Genomic DNA, 16,777 nt, shown 5'->3' with positions numbered 1-16,777 from the left:
TGCTCCCAATGTACTTGAAAAAGGACTTTTTGTTGTCTTTAATCTTGTACGCTAACCTGAGTTCCATCTCTGCCTTGGCCTTCCTAATAGCCCTCCTACACTTCCGGGCAGAGGAGGAATACTCCTTGGTGATAGTTCCTCTCTTCCACTGGTTGTACGCCACCCTTTTAGTCCTCAGGCATTCCTGAATGCCTTTGCTGAGCCAGCGGGGTTTCTGAGCACTCTTACCCCCCTTGCTTTTCTCAGGGACTGTTACCCTTTGGGCTTGGAGGATCACCCCTTTAAGGTACAACCATCCCTCATGGACTCCCATCTCCTCTACCTTCTGGGCCCTCAGTTCCTCCCCCACTAATTTCCAAAGCTCATTGAAGTTGGCCCTTCTGAAGTCAAGGGCTTTAGTTTTGCTGTAAGCCCTTGACACCCTGCGCTGGATAGTGAATTCCAGCAGGTGATGATCGCTATCGCCCAGGTGGTCATGGACCTGCAGTCCCCTCACCAAGTCATCCCCAGTGGCCAGGACCAGGTCCAGCAAGGCGTTACCCCTAGTGGGGCTGTGCACCTCCTGGATAAGGTGAAGGTCCTGTAATACAGCCAGGAACCTATGCGAGTGTTCAGACCTGGCTGTCTGCTCCTCCCAGCAAATGTCTGGGTAGTTTAGGTCACCCGTGACAATAATATCCCTTGACCTAACCACCTCCATAAGCTGACTGGAGAAGTCCTGGTCCAGCTCTTCCCCCTGCTTGGGTCGTCTGTAGTAGACGCCCACTGTAAGGTCCCTTTCGCCACGCCCCCCTTGTAGTTTGACCCACAGTGTCTCCGCCTGACCATCCTCTAACCCGAAGCTAATCCTTGATGTTGTGAGGTGTTCTTTGACATAGAGCGCAACCCCTCACCTGTCCTCTCTGTCCTGTCACTTCTATATAGGGTGTATCTGAATGCCCACCGCCCAGTTGTGGGCAGGGTCACACCAGGTTTCTGTGAGCCCTACTAAATCTGGATTCTTACTTGCAATCAGGAGGCACAGTTCCTCCTGCTTGTTCCCCATACTACGAGCATTAGTGTAGAGGCACTTGAGGCCTCCTGAGGGTGCACGCACCTCCCCCCCACTCACAGGACAGTTGTGGTCCCCTACTCCCAGGACATTGTTGCTTACCTGGGCATCCCTTTCTCTTGTCACTCTGCATGCTGGTGAAGTATCCTCTCCACTTGGAGCGGCCCCTTCCCCATGCAAAGCTAGTTTAAAGCCTGCCATACAATATCAGCCAACCTAGAAGAAAAAATATGTCTGCCCTTAGGGGAGAGTTGAAGCCCATCCCACCCCAGCATGGCCTCCATACAAAAACATGGGTTGTTGTCAAAAAACCCGAAGCCCGCCTCATGGCACCAGCTCCAAAGCTGCCGGTTAACCACGTCATTGTAGGCCTCATGACACCTACCCCATCCACTTACTGGGAGAGTGGAGGAAAATACCACCTGAGCTCCCGTCTTCTTGAGTTGGAGTCCCAAGGCCTTGTAGTCCTCCTTGATGTTGTTTGTTCTTCTGGTAGAAAAGCTTACCCAGAGCTGCTTGTATAGACATTCAAATGCTGAGGCCCTGAAGATTGGAGAGCTTGCAGTGCTGACACTGTGCAGTCAAAGGTGGTGACCCTGTGCACACATCTCAGGATGCTCTGAAGACTTCCGTATTCTGTCTGTACAAGGCTTTAGGCAGACATTCAGTTTCTCCAGAGAGAGAGCCACTGCTTTCCCAGGAAAACCCACAGGTGTACAGATGCTCAGGCTTTTTCTCCCAGGGTGAAAACAGCTGCTCCACGAGAAAAATAACCTGGGAACAACCAGGGCTAAATCACTCCCAGGGGAGTTTCTCCTGAGATAGTGGATGTCTGTACATGCTGTGGCTTCTCTCAGAAGAGATCGTAGTCTTCCAGCATAGGTATCTTGCAACTGATATTTTTACATGCAACATTGAAAGATAAAATTCCATTTTTGAAGGGAACATATCACCTCCCAGTTCCTTCCTATTAATTCTGAAGCCAAAGATCCTGGAAAACATGCAACTGAAAATACTAAGAACATTGCTTTCAGCATGGTATATGGTCAGTACAAAGCTCACTGTTTTCACGTAGATTTGGTTAATTTCCATGGCATAAAACTCTGATCATTGGATGCACATCTATTAATATGGCAAGTCTTTTTTAGTGGAGATTCTAATGGTCTTTAATGCTAATTCTGTCTCAGTGTAAGCACTTTTCCAAAGATTTCAGTGATACTAAAACAGAACTTTGTATTAAAAGTATCTGAATTTAGTTATCACCTCTATTCCAACAGGGCTTAGGTCTTATATTCCAGCCTCACTCTTTATCAGACAGGCATCTCATTGCAGGTGTCTCACCAAGATCTCAAGGTCAGCATGGCCAAATGGAGTTCATCATCTTTTTTCCAAGCATTGTCTTTTCTCCAAGTGATCAAAACCCTTCTCAGTTTCTGCTCCCACTGACAGTACCACCATTACCCTCTGACCTGGGGTCAGGTACCTGATGCCCTGGTCATCCTCCTGTACTGGCTGTTATCATTCTCCACCCCTCTCCTACCCCATTTCTGTTTTTGGTCCTCACTGCTGGTCCAACACTGCTGGTTGAATGTAGACTGCACACTCCTCAAGGCAAGAAACTGGTTTATATCTATGAGATGAGAAGCCATAAACATTTTTGTGTGTCTGGAAATAGGAAGTCCTGTGAGTCTTAATGTTAATGTTTTCAAAGATCAGCACCAAAGGTACTTTCTTTTCCTACATCTGCTCCATTTTGCCATCATGATGCTATTAGAAGCTTTACATAAATATGCTAGTTTGCATCACTGCAGTACAATTTCCTTGAGTTGCCATATATTTAGTAGAAAGGGGCATGTGAGTGTCTGGGCTGTGAGTCAAAAACGTTCCTGTTTGTGTCTGCAAAGGAGCAGCAAAGTGATCTGCCAGTCATAGCCTTTGAAACAATGCCTCTATGAGGTAGGCAGCATAATGTTACACTTGACTGCATTGAAGAAGACATTTCCCTGCCTTACCTCCATCTGGATTTTACATCATAGATTCGTAATGTCATAGAGCTGGAAAAATCCTCTAGAAGAGCCTCCAGCACAGATTCAGGATTTGCCATTTCTAAACCATCCTAGACAAATGCCTATCTAGCCCACTCTTGAAAACTGCTACTAGAGGAGATTCCACAACTTCACTAGGCAACTTTTTCAATCTTCATATTTTGCCTACAGTTAAAAAGTTTTTCTTGAAACTTGATCTAATTGTCCTTTGCTGCAATTTAAACCCCTTGCTGTGTGTCTTTCCTTCCCTCCTTTGGCAAAGAAGAACAATTTTCTCCCTCTTTCTTTATGGCAATTTGAAATATTTGAAAACTGCTATCATGTTCTGCCTCAATCTCCTTTTCCCTTTTAAGTTAAACATGCCTAGTTTCTTCAGCGGTATTCCAACTGTTTTACCGTCATTGTCACTCACTCCTTGATCCTCTCCAGTTTCTTTACATCCTTCTTTAAAAGCAGTACTAGATACTGGACATGGCACTCTAGCTGTGATCTTATCATTTTGGAGTATAGCACTCACAAAGGGAGTGCATTGCTGACTAGTGTTAAATTTGTGTTCCACCATAATCCTGAAATCCTTCATAGCAGTGCTACTGCCAGATCAGTTGTTCCCCCATTATGTATTTGTGCATCTATTTTTCCTTCCTTTTGTGTAAAATCCTATATTTGTCTTCGTTGAATTTCATTGTGTTGTCCCTAGCCCAGTTTTTCAGTTTTATCAAGATGCTTTTGAATTTTAGTTCTATTCTTCAAAGTATTTGCAACTCCACCCTGTTTTGATTTGGTCAGTATACCCTGCATTCCTGCAGCTAAATCATTAATAAAACTATTAAAAAGCGCTGGGCACAGAACAGATCCCTGTGGAACCCACTTGAGACAGTTTGACATCAATTCATTAATAGTTACTTTTTGCTTTGGTTACTCAATATATCCCCCTAATAGTAATTTGATATAGGCCATATTCCCTGCTTACTCATTGGAGTGGCATGTGGGAGTGTCAAAAAGCCTCATTAAACTCCACATATAGCAATCCATTTATTTACCAGACCAGTTACCCATTATTTGTTCTTAACAAATTCATAGTGGCTGTTAGAAATCACCCCTTCAGGTATTTACAAATTTGCTGTTTTTTATGCTTTGCTCTAGTAACTTCCCACATAGTGAAGTCAAGTTGACTGGTCTATAATTCCCTGAGTCTTCCTTTTCCCCCTTTTGAAGGATGGACACTATTTTTGTTCTTCACCAGTCCTCTGGGAGCTAGCCTTTCATCGAGGAGTTTGCATATGTTATTGCCAGTGGCTCTGACATTTCCTCAAAAAGTTCCTTCAGCTTATTGGGGGGAATTCATTAATCCCCACTGACTTTAAATTCATTAAAAATGTTCAAATGTTCTCTGATGCATTCTTTACCTAACATGAACTCCAGCCATCCCTCTCCTTGTTTACATTCATTTCACTAGTTGGGTGCAACTTTTTAAAGGCTGAAGCAAATTAAGCATTCAGCAACTCCGCTTGCTTTGCATCTGCTGCTAATAGTTCACCTCCTCCATTGAACAGGGCACCACAGTTTCCATGGTCTTTCTTTTCTATTTGACCTAATTATGCAACCCCTTTTGTGTTCTTTAGCATTTCCTGCCAGTAGTAACTCATTTTCTGCCTTTGCTTTCCTGGTTTTTCCTACACTTTTGTGCTTCCTTCATATACTTTCCTGGTGAGACACCTTTCCTTCTGTTGCCTGTATGTATTTCTTTAGATTCTTTAGCCTTTTAGCTTAAAAGATTAATTTTGTATGCACATCAATCTCTCCTGGATGTTCTACTCTTTCACCTGCACTGGGATGGCTTGATGCTTGGCCTCTAATACTAGATACTTAAGAACTTCCTGCCTTTTTAGACTCTTCTTCTTTTAATTTGTCCACCCATAGTGCATTACCTACTGGGCACATCTGCACAAGATGCTTAATTTTGGATTAGCGTAATTTACTGCAAAGTAAGTATATGGATCTACACGTGCACATGCTTACTTTGCAGTAAACCTCCCTAATATTGACTAAATTTGCTACCTGCAAATGCAAGTAGCAGATTTACTCAGAATTAGTAATGGCGCCATAGTGCTCCTGTAGATGCCTGACTGGGAGCAGAATGTGCTTCTGGTCAGCCATCCACCAGTGGGGGCAGGAGATTGCTCCCTGCCCCTGGGAACTGCCTGCTGCTGGGGTGGGCTATGCCACAGGAACCGGGGCAGGGACTACGTCTCCCTGCTCCCCAATCACGACTGGGGAGCAGGTGTTTGGAGATCCTTATCTCCCAGCCCCCCACTCCCTGATCGCAATGGCAGAGCTGGGGGCTGGGACACTTTTATCTCTCAGCGTGAGCCCTGTGGTCCTGGGGCTTGGGCTGAGAGACCCTTAATTCCCAGCAATGGCTCGGTGACCGTGGGGCTACTGCTGGGAGATGCTTACCATATTTTACAGTGTACAGATGGGCACAATGTATAGGTTGACCTTGGTTTTCCAACACAAAAAGTTAGGATTTTCATAGGCATGGTATATAAGTCAAACTGTATTTTATTCAGAGACAAGCACAAACAGTTGCTGGCATGATTAGCACATTCAGCACCTATCACCATGGGTTACACACAATCACAAAACAGCACAGATCAGGAACGACCAATCGAACCATCACCACTGATTAGCACCATCAGTGGTGATTAGCATCGGTTGCTGCGGCTTGCACTCAGACATTTAAAAATCCCCCTTTAAATAATTCCTCATAATAACATTTAAAAATCCATCATTTCACGCATTTATTAATCTCTCCTAATAATGACAATTACAAATCCCTCATCTCATTAATTTAGACATTTTAAGAATACTGAAAATTAACAATGTAAAAATCCCTCATTTTCTTTCATCATCAGAACTATCATCCCCAAATGGTTCCTTCTAATATAAATGGTTAGTAATCTAATCATTGTATGGATCTTCAGCATTGGATGCTTCAGTTTCTTCATCCTCTGTGTGATCTTCATCACACCACAGAATATCATCCTCCTCACCTTCCATAGAATTACTGATCCTGCATTTTTTGAAGAAATGTGAAATGGTTCCAAATGTAATGTCCCTCCAAGCTGTAAGAATCCACTGGTGTACAGTTGCTAAGGAGACCACGTGTATGTTTCCAGCTTTTGTAAATGAATATTGGCCGCTCATCATTCAGCTCTGCCACTTGACATGAACGCAGTCTTTGAACAGTTTGCTTAAGCACACATCCAATGGCTGTACAATGGATGTTAGCCCTCTGGGAATGACTGCTAAGTCAGTTTTACTTTGCTGCAGACTCTTTTTCACTCTGTTGCAGAAGTGAGTCTTAAATGTGTCCCACATGAGCATTGATTTCGGTTTTAACAGCGTGCCGGGGTACGTATTCCACACTCACTGTATCCAGATGTAAATGCTTTCCTTATCCATCCAGCTGAACAACAATGCCAGTGGGGAATTGTTCTTTCTTGCGGCATGTTTCCTTTTGAAGATGACCATGGGTTTTAGTTTCATCCTGTTAGCCGTGCAGGCAAGAATTATAGTAAAGTTTGTTTTCTCTGGCCCATAGTCTTTATCAGTACAGTTTTACTGCCAGTGACATCCACAGTTTGGCTTGTTGGCATATTGAAGCACATGGGTGTTTCATCCATATTCCCAATTTGGCTGAGATCATAATTGTTTTTCTTTCAGCGGTTCAACATGTAGCTTTGGAACATGGTTAACTTATCTTCAGGGTTGGCTGGTAACCTCTGCAATATCTTTGTTCCGTGGTGCAGAGAGAGAGAATTCCTTTTCATAAACTGGGAACACCAGGTTGGGTTGCTGATAAAGTCTTTCAATCTTTTCTCCATAGCCCACATCTTGCCTTGCAGTTGGATGATGTTTCTTGTTACGATTCTGCAAGACTGTCACTGATCATTGACCCATTTGGCAACGTCTCTTTCTAAATCTGGCCACCCGCATTGCTTTACGTGATCTGCACATTTCTCATGAGGCATCTTCTTTATGCTGTCGATGTTTTCCCACCAGTCATGGATCAATTTGTTATTCACACCAAACTGATGGGCTGCAGAACTGTTGTTAGTATCAAGAACAAAACTGATTACTCTGGTCTTGAATTCGGCATTGTATTTCATTAATTTTGGCAGCATCCTGAATATCATGTAGTATTTGCAGTACTGGTAATTAAGGTCATTTGATTTTCGCTAAATAGTGCTGATTTAATTAGTGCGACTGCACCTCCTGTAATTAGTGGGACCACTTCTCAAGTGATTAGTGCAGTTAGCTCAACTGTGCCTCATGCATTTGCTAAACTTACACTTTGTCGGCAACAATTTTTTATGTGACAGTGTATAAGTCAAGGTTGCATTTTCAGAGGCCAAAATTAGGCTTCAAAACCTGACTTATACACTGTGAAATATGGTATCTCCCAGCCTGAGCTCCATGGTAGGGGGCTTGGGAAGGGAGACCCTTATCTCCCAGCAGCAGCTCTGTGACTGTGGGACCACTCCTGGGAGATGCTCATCTCCCGGCTTGAGCGCCACAGTCAGGGGCTCGGGCTGGGAGACCCTTATCTTGGTGCAGGGGAGCCAAAGGGGCGGGGGGCATGTGGCCCCCTGATCTGTGTACAGGACAAGGATGGGCTGCATCTGCGGGCTGGGCTCTGGTCCCTGCCTCCGCACCTTGCTACTGCTGCTTCAACAGCAGTGCGGCACAATGCCATGTGCGTCCCGCTGCTGGGTGGGCCGGGCAGTGAGGAGGGCCAGTCCCAGTGTCATTGTCTCCCGCCCAGAGTGCAGCATGGCCACCCCGCCGGAAACAGCCTGGTGCTGCCCTGCGGCACCCTGCCCCACCCCATGCAGATCCGGGGGCATGAGCCCCTGTGCCTCCCAGGACACATGCAGCTCGAGACGCTGCCCCTCCCCCCGCCCCCCCAGATGAGCTGTAGCCTTGTTCTGCACCCCAACTTGCCCCAACTGTGCAGGGGCTGGCTGAGCAGGCATAGGGGTCCCGGGGCCCCACCTCCTCTGGCCCGGCAGGACAGCCGAGGCTGGCCCCTCTGGCCCCTGGCTCCGGTCCCCCCCGGACAGTGTGGGGCCAGGGCTGGGGCCAGTGCAAGGCTGGGGGCACTGGCACCCGGTAACGACCCTGTGCACAGGGGAAGGGACAGGCACAGTGGGCCCTGGCCCCGATCCTGGGCCTGGCTCAGCTCCAGTCTCTCCTGATCCCTGCACAGTCCCAGCCCCACTCCTTGGCCCTTTCTCCTGCACCTGCCCCTTACCCTGCAGACTTTCCCACCTGAGGGACTGCATGCACACATGCTCAGCCTGCCCCCCCGCCCACCAATTTTTTTTATCTATCTGCCTATGTGTGCCCCCCACGTTGTTGTTACTGCGCTGTCATTTAGTACTTGCTTATGGAAGTGCTAAATGATGGTGCAGTAACAGCTGGTACTATGCCGTCCTGGCGGTGCATGATTATTTTTAGATACTACGTTGCCATAGCAACATGCTATAGCAAGGTAGCTCTTTGCTACAGCAATGTAGTGTTAGTGTCATAGTTTGTGCCCACCTGTGCCATGTCAACATAGTGATGAACTACATCGCCATAGTCTGTCACTATGGTGACATAGCGTCACATGTATATGCACCCATTGTGCAGTAGCTTACTGCACAGTAAATCCAGGCTGAAGTAAATGCATGTGTAGATGTGCCTGCTGTTTCTTAGAGTTGCTTAAAATCTGCCTGCTTGAAGGCCAGTCTCTATGTTTTGTTGTTCCCATTACTTCCTTGTGTTAGCATCCTGAATTCTATTATGTTATAGCCATTTAATCCTAAGATTCTGACCACCTTCATGTTTCCCTAGCTTTCTGAAACAGAAAGTTGTGTTCTATATGGATTAAAAACTTGAGCATTTTATATGTTGCTGTATTTTTATTTCAGTAGGTATTAGAAAAGTTAAAATTCCCCATTATTACTACCTCATACATTTAGATATTCTTGTTTCTTGCTTGAAGAATGCTGCATTCACCTCCTCTTCCTCAGTTAGCAATCTACAGTAGACCCTCTATTGTATCATCACTATGGTTCTTTTCCCAGTACTATCTTTCTGAGGGTATGGACACATACCACTTACACCTTAGACTCAGACCTGAAGTGGACAAAGATACAAGGCTCGAACAGCTGGTTAAACTGGTTTAAAGCTGCTTGAAACAGTTCAAAATTGTATCTGGAAAATCAAGTACTATTTTTAACTGCTTCACTGTGAACCAGTCATTCCTGGAAGCCTCTTTAGTGTCCTTGTGAATTAATAGGAAAGGGTCCAAGAGCCTGATAGTCTTGACAGTTTCTCTGTCATAGTTTGAATTTGGTTCTGGACAGGCAGCAGGTTTTTTGTGTACTTTTTAACTGCTTTAGAAGAGGACAGGGAGATGCTGCTAGGAAGCATGCATCAGCTGTTATGTTGTAAATGTTTCAGTTTCATCTGCATGAACCTGTAGTGATGCAAATGAGCTAAATCATTACAACTTTAACCCTGAATGAAGTAAGGTTGTATTGCTGCAGGAACGTTCAGATGGACTTGTTGCAGCATAACAGTTTATATTTAATATTGTTGTAGTTGTTGCATGCGTTTATACTCTATGTCTATCTCAGTTCTGGAACGAGATGCCATTTAGGCAATGAGCACAATATAGAACAAAGTTAGGAATTTCCATTTCTATTCTGGAATCAATCCAATACATTTTCCCTTCCTGTTTTAGGAATAACAAACTATTGTGAGAGATACCGTGAAGGTATGATACATGTTCTGAAAACCTTTGGGCCAGTACCTGAATTTTCAGGTGAAATTGAGGAGAAAATCAGTCAGGTGAGTGTACAAGACTGAATTAATGCAATTTCATAAAAACCACAAAAGTAACATATTTTGGCATGAAGGTATTTTTACTGATTACTTTCTTGACTGGTTACTTGGGACTGGCTTTGATTTGAATTTAGCATGACTGATTGAAAATATTGGAGTAGAAACTATATAAATCAGGCTGTGAAAATATTTATCCAAGTCTGTCTTTCCATGGTCATCTTTTATTAATGCCTTTTATACAGTCTTATCTACCTTTGGAATTGTTTCTAGTTAGCTGTTCCATATTAATGCTTATTCTGAAATAACAGGAATCAGAACTTGTGGTAGAGGTGATATCTTTAATTGCAAGTTTTCAGGCACAAGCACCCTTCTTCCATGGTAGATATCACCTCTATCATGAGTTCGGATTCCTTTTACCTCTAGACCAGTATGGCTGCAACCTGGATACCTGACCTATTCTGAAATAAGGCATTTATTTCAGAGTGGGTTAAAAAGAGTGCCTTCAGAGTGGGTTAAAAAGAACGGGGGGTAGAAAGTGCTCTTATTCCAATATAAGAATGTCTTCATATGGAGTTAATCAGGAACAGCTAATGAGGAACAGTTTATCAGAAGCATTTAATCAAAAGGAACATCAAATAAGTGAAAGCATTTGTTTATTCCTCTGGAAAGTGCCAAATGCTATTTCAGCTCCACGCTGTTTCTGTCTGTCCTTATCTTTCATGTGTAAGCCAATGATAAAGATTGGCTTACAAATAACCTAGTGGAAACATTAAACACTTCTTATGTTGCTATTTGTATGGAAATTTATCAATAAATATTGACAACAATTTCGCTTTTTACCCAGCCTTGTTTATGTCTCTCAAGGCTTATCTTTTAAACTTCTGACCTAAGAACTACTCTATTGGCAGAGATGACCTTGTGATCAGTGCCATACCTAGACTTCTGTTGGCCATGGGCCAACTTTTTATTGGGCCCCCCTTCACCACAGATAATGATAATAATAATTGGACAATGGAAACAAAATGACCATTTTTATAAGGTTTCAGGCCCCCTTTTGAGCCTCCCAGTTCCCCCATGCCTGTATCCAGGTCTGCTTGTGATCTATATCTGCACTTGCAGAAATAGTTGGCTTCTCCCCATTTTGATAGCAGATCAGTCAGTGTTATGCTAGCTGGCATGAGCCTCCTACCTGTTATACCTATTTTTCCAGTGAACCATTTAACAAATACATCTTCACATTCTATGCTGCTGAGGTCTGCTTTTCTATCCTTTGGCTTTGGATACTGTTTTCATCTGTAGTTGCAGCCTGCTCCCTTGCCATGTCTTTTAGTTTTGGAATCCCTTTTTATAGGTTAGCTTCCTTCTCTTCCATGTTTGAAAAAACTGCCAGGTATTTAGTATCAATTTTTAAATGCATCTTACCCCTTATTTTTACATATTTAATACTGCCTACACAAAAAACGACCCCTTAACAAACAGAGTTTACTTTATTTATTAGGAGATAGAAAGAGATCTCATCTTTCAATGCCCTCCTGCACACTTGAATCAGAGCACTTTTCTTGCTGCCTAAAAGACCACAGCCAGGTTTCCCCTGTTCCAGTTAATAAAAGGGTTTTTGTAAAAAGGCCTTGACAACTGCTTCATGGGCAAAGGAAGCAGATGGATTGATGCTTAAGTGGCCCTCAATGGACTTTCACTATCAGTTTCAGGTCAAAATGTTTCCCAAAGCAGAATGAATGATGTGAATAGCCACCTCCAAACATAGGTTAAGTAAATTTTAATTAGTTGGTAGAACAGCGTGCAAGAGTGAATTATTAATAGTGATAGCATGTTTCCATAGTTTTCATTTTCATTGAATAAAAGTGACTTATCTATAAACATGTAAGGGATTTAAACAAACAAAAAAGTCCCTTGATTCTTACTGCCAATTGTCAACAGAATGAGAAACCATATAACAATTGCTTTCACAAATGTTGGCTGGAAGGAGAGAGAACAGAAAAATAATGCTGGGAAGAAGTTTACTCACATCATGAGGTTTAATTTCCTATTTTCTTTATTTCAGGCAATGTGTGAAAACACTCCAAAATCCATAAATCTCAGGAGAGAATGGAGAGATGAATGCCTTGCACGCCTTGCCAAGCTGAAAACACAAATGAAATCCAACTAAGGTGTAACCTTTGATCATGCAGTAGGCCAAATGATCAGCAGATCTTTGCAGAAAGTGGGTGCTTCTATTTTCACAAGCCAAAATCTGCATTTGTTTGTGCAGAGCAGGTGACTGAGCTTGTAAGTAAAGATTTTGCCTATGTGCAAATAGAGAGGCCAGCTAAAAGTTTGATCCAAATTGACATGAATTCATTAGTAACAGGAGCTGCTTACAACAATAATTTCTAATAGCATTTCTTCTAATTCTTCTTAATGTTTTAGATCCATTAGCAGAAAAGTTAATATTGTGCAATACCTAAACACAATCATTTTTAAAACGCTGCATTTTATAATCTTGCTTTGAGATATGTAGCTTCAGCAGTGCATGCTTTTCCAAGGATCCATTAGCTCCAATCCATGCCATGATGGGGCAGGTCCTGCCCCTGATATTCTTCTGTGGACTTAGGAAGCCTGAATTGTTTTGACTTGACTGGGGTGAGAGATTAATTTGTGGAGCACATAAAGGGATATCCCTGGCACTACTCTCCTGCCAGGGGGTTCAGGCTCATAAATAGTGGAGAGAATGGTCAGGCCGAAGTTGGAATCACTGACTGTTCTTCCAAGAGGGTGACACACAACAGCTCTCAGGGGTGCTGCAGCCCAGCTTGGTAGCTTTCCTACAATCCAGGGCAGAGAGTTACTTTCATAGTTTCATAGTTAGTAAGGTCAGAAGGGACCTGAGCAGATCATCAAGTCCGACCCCCTGCCATGGCAAGAAAGAGTACTGGGGTCAAACGACCCCAGCAAGGTGATTGTCTAGCCACTTTCACTATCTCTGTCTTCCCTTTGGCACTTAGATACAGTGATAATAATAATGGAGAAGTTATAAGTACTTGAATAGTAGGACTGAGTAGAATGTATAGGACTCATCAGAGCCTTGCCCTGTCTTTCCTGCTTGTCAGCCTATGATTTTGACCCAACCTAAGTGAGCTGTTTAATGCCATAATTGGGTTTTTCTGACCTATATGAAATGTGTCCCATTTACACATTGTCTTGAATTGATAAAAAAACTGTTAAATCAAAACAGCTAATCACAGGTAGAGGAGTCTAGTGGCCTGATCTGGGCAATCTTATAATACGGATAATAGAGAAGAACTATTTAAGCACTATTTGGCCCTTATTGTAGCCTCTGTTTAACACCTTACAATGGTAACTGGCTGTGTTGTAATCTCAAGAATAACACAGATTAAAAGATGTTAAACCAATTTTGCTACATGCTGGTGGGATTTCTAATCCTCTTTCTACCATAGTTTTAAAAATTTTGGACAAAATCATAAACAGTGTTGATCGCTTTTAGAGCAGGAGGTTGTTCCTTTATGCTATGGGTGTGCGCCATTTTAAAATGTCATTATGTCAACCAATCAGTTTGCTATGCTTTTATATTGAGATCTCTGAAAATCTGTCACATCACCAAACATTTGTTTGGATTTGAGTTTTTCACTCATGAATAAAAGATTCTAAAGAAATAACTTCCACAAAGGTCCCGTGTGATATTTTAATGGTTTCATTGGCTCAAGATTCCCTGTTTCATGAGCAATAAATGTTCTTCTTAAATGTGTTGCTCAAGTCAGTGTGGAAGTAATGTGCAGACTCATGCGTGCTGTTGACTGTGCACATAGTTGTCACCTCCTGCAAGTGCTAAGTACTGTAAACCAGTGCTACAAGCCCCTTCTAGTGAACATGGATATAGTGAAACTTCTGTCTGAGAACAGGGAATCAAATATTCATTATTTCTTGTGCTCTCTCTGTTCTAAGGAACTTATATTCCATTCATGGAGAAGTTTCCTCTGATTTAGGCCTGATTTATATTAGAAAAGTTGCCTTGAATTAAATAAATCAACTTAGTTGCACTCGTGTATGTGCATTTAAAACATTCTTTATATGGATTTTGCTTGTGTAAGCCATTTTAGTGTAAGTCATAGAACAATTAAACTGATTTAAGTGCACCTACATATGAGTTTTCACTGTCTTTACCAGGTTGATCTTGAATATATTTAATTAGACTTCGGCAACATTTTTAAAATAGTGTCCATCCATGAAGTGAGTCCCACTATAGTAATTTCCTGAGGGTACTGTTCTGCATCAGTGAATATTCACATTGGGATTAACATCTCCACTTCTTCCTCCCCTCAGCAGCCAGAACACAGGTAGGAGGAAAAGAGCTGTCACTACCCCAGGCCTTTCAACAGGGGCAGAAGATGCACCTTCTCTGAGATATATGGTGGCTACCTTGAAGAACAGAGGGCCCTTTATAAGGGGACTTCTCCGTTTAGAGTAAAACTCCACTCAGTGTTTTGCAAGGACATAACTAAACTACCTTCCTTCGTGGCATGTGTTTGCTTATCTTTAGAGACTTGTCAGAATGGTGTGTTCAAAGTCACCAGAGATAGAGAAGGCAAAATGTGGGGCAGGGTGAAACTCATTGGTTCAGAGAAGCATGGGCTTTTGCAGGCAACAGTCTACTTTGTCAGAGAGAACAAAATCTAGAGTAAGGTTCAGGCTTCGTTTATTTTCCTATCTGCCACCTCCCAGTGCCTAAATGTGTTTTTTAGGACTTAGGTTTGAGAACTGCTGCCTCTGCTAGGAATTTAGATTGTTTAATTTCCCAACCCTGACCCTGGCCTTTCACTTCTTCTCTTTTCCTATCCTTTCTCTTCTCCCCGAGATCCTCAGACTTCTCCTCCACCAAATGCTTCCACCACAGTTTGATGAAGATGGTACTTCTCAATATCTGCCATTAGTAAAACTGCTATAAATTCCCTAATGGAAATTCAGGCAGTACAGCTAGAGAAGAAAGGCATCTATCAGACCTTGATTATTTGTCCAAAGTGTAAAGCCTGGCTCTAGGGTGAACCAGAAGGGGAACTGGTTTCATCATTTTTTCCTGATTCTAATTCCTCCTATTCCTTTTATGCGATCAGAGGCTTTTAAAAAATATTACAGACATCTTTTTATAGATACTGCCTGATCTGTTAGGAGTGGCAGCTGGAAAAAACAAAACCCTGGCTTGCATCTATAGATGGTTCTCAAGTAAATCTCAGGATGTCATCCTCCCCCTGTACTCGGCCTTAGTGAGGCTGCAGCTGGAGTACTGCATCTAATTTTGGGCTCCCCAGTTCAAGAAGGATGTTAAGAAGCTTGAGAGAGTCCAGAGGAGAGCCATGTGCATGATCAGAGGGCAGGAGAACAGGCCTTATGAAGACAGGCTGAGAGCCATGGGACTCTTTAGTCTGGAAAAGCATAGGCTCAGGGGGGACCTGGTGGCTGCTTATAAGTACATAAGGGGTGTACATCAGGATCTGGGAGAACGTCTATTCACCAGAGCACCCCAAGGAAAAACAAGGACCAATAGTCATAAACTCCTACAAGACCATTTTAGGCTGGACATAAGAAAAAAATTTCTTTACGGTCTGAGCCCCCAGGACCTGAAATAGACTCCCTCCAGAAGTGGTGCAGGCACCTACTCTGGACTCATTCAAGAAACGCTTAGATGCTTATCTTGCTGGGATCCTTTGACTCCAGCTGACTTCCTGCCCCTGGGGCAGAGGACTGGACTCGATGATCTTCGAGGTCCGTTCCAGCCCTAACGTCTATGAAATCTATGAGTGTGATCTACATTAATACGTAACAATTCATATATAGCTAACCAATATGGTCATTTAATATCATTGAGATTTATATTACTGGGTTGCAGGTCCAATATCATCTTCTATCACTAAAATAAAATGATGTTCCCAAGTCCTTTTTTTCTGAACAATAATAAGGAAGTAGATAAGAAAAATGTCCCAATTATGGTGAAGACAAGATTGATAAGGTGAGTAATTGAAACTTTTCTTCACAGTGAATTGTGAAATAACCCAGAAAGAAGGGATTTTTCACAGTTGTGATTTCTGTGTAACTACATCATTTTAAATCCCAGATAACTGTAGACTTATGTAACCACTATAATCCTTCATTCATTTTTCCATTGTGTTTATTTTTTCATAGTTTCATAGTTGGTGGAGTCGGAAGGGACCTGAGCAGATCATAAAGTCTGACCCCCTGCCATGGGCAGGAGAGGATGCTGGGGTCAAATGACCCCAGCTACGTGGCTGTCTAGACTCCTTTTGAAGACCCCCAGGTTAGGGGCAAGCACCGCTTCCCTTGGAAGTTGGTTCCAGATCCTAGATACCTTGACTGTGAAGTAGTGCCTCCTTATATCTAGCCTGAATCTACTCTCAGTCAACTTACAGTCTTATTCCTCGTTACTCCCGGTAGTGCTCAGGGGAACAGGGACTCTCCCATAGCCTGCTGGTCCCCCTTGGCCAGTTTGTAGATGGCCACCAGATCCCCTCTCAGCTTTCTCTTGTGGAGGCTGAACAGGTTCAGATCCCGTAGCCTCCTCTCATAGGGCCTGCCTTGCTGCCCCCTGATCATGCGAGTGGCCCTCCTCTGGACCCTCTCGATGCTGTCCACATCCCTCCTGAATTGCGGCACCCAGAACTGGACGCACCACTCCAACTGCAGACTGACCAGTGTTGCACAGAGGGAGTGGATCACCTCCTTGGACATACTCGTGATGCATCTGTGGATGCATGAC

General features: G+C 43.2%; 1 protein-coding gene across 2 annotated transcripts in view; it reads left to right on the top strand.

The window, feature by feature from the left end:
• Positions 1-12,238, top strand: part of CRYL1 (crystallin lambda 1) — a 120,777-nt gene extending 108,539 nt beyond the window's left edge. For both annotated transcript variants that reach the window (XM_019524868.1, XM_019524869.1), the window contains exons 7-8: positions 9,893-9,999; positions 12,056-12,238. In XM_019524868.1, coding sequence (XP_019380413.1) covers positions 9,893-9,999; positions 12,056-12,160 — 212 coding nt within the window. In that variant the 3' untranslated portion in view covers positions 12,161-12,238. The remainder of the gene's footprint in view (positions 1-9,892; positions 10,000-12,055) is intronic.
• Positions 12,239-16,777: the final 4,539 nt, after the last annotated feature.

This window comes from Gavialis gangeticus, unplaced genomic scaffold (assembly GCF_001723915.1).
Source record: "Gavialis gangeticus isolate Ggan-Ray unplaced genomic scaffold, GavGan_comp1, whole genome shotgun sequence".
NCBI classification, from domain to species: domain Eukaryota; kingdom Metazoa; phylum Chordata; order Crocodylia; family Gavialidae; genus Gavialis; species Gavialis gangeticus.
This window is presented reverse-complemented; position numbering and strand designations above follow the sequence as displayed.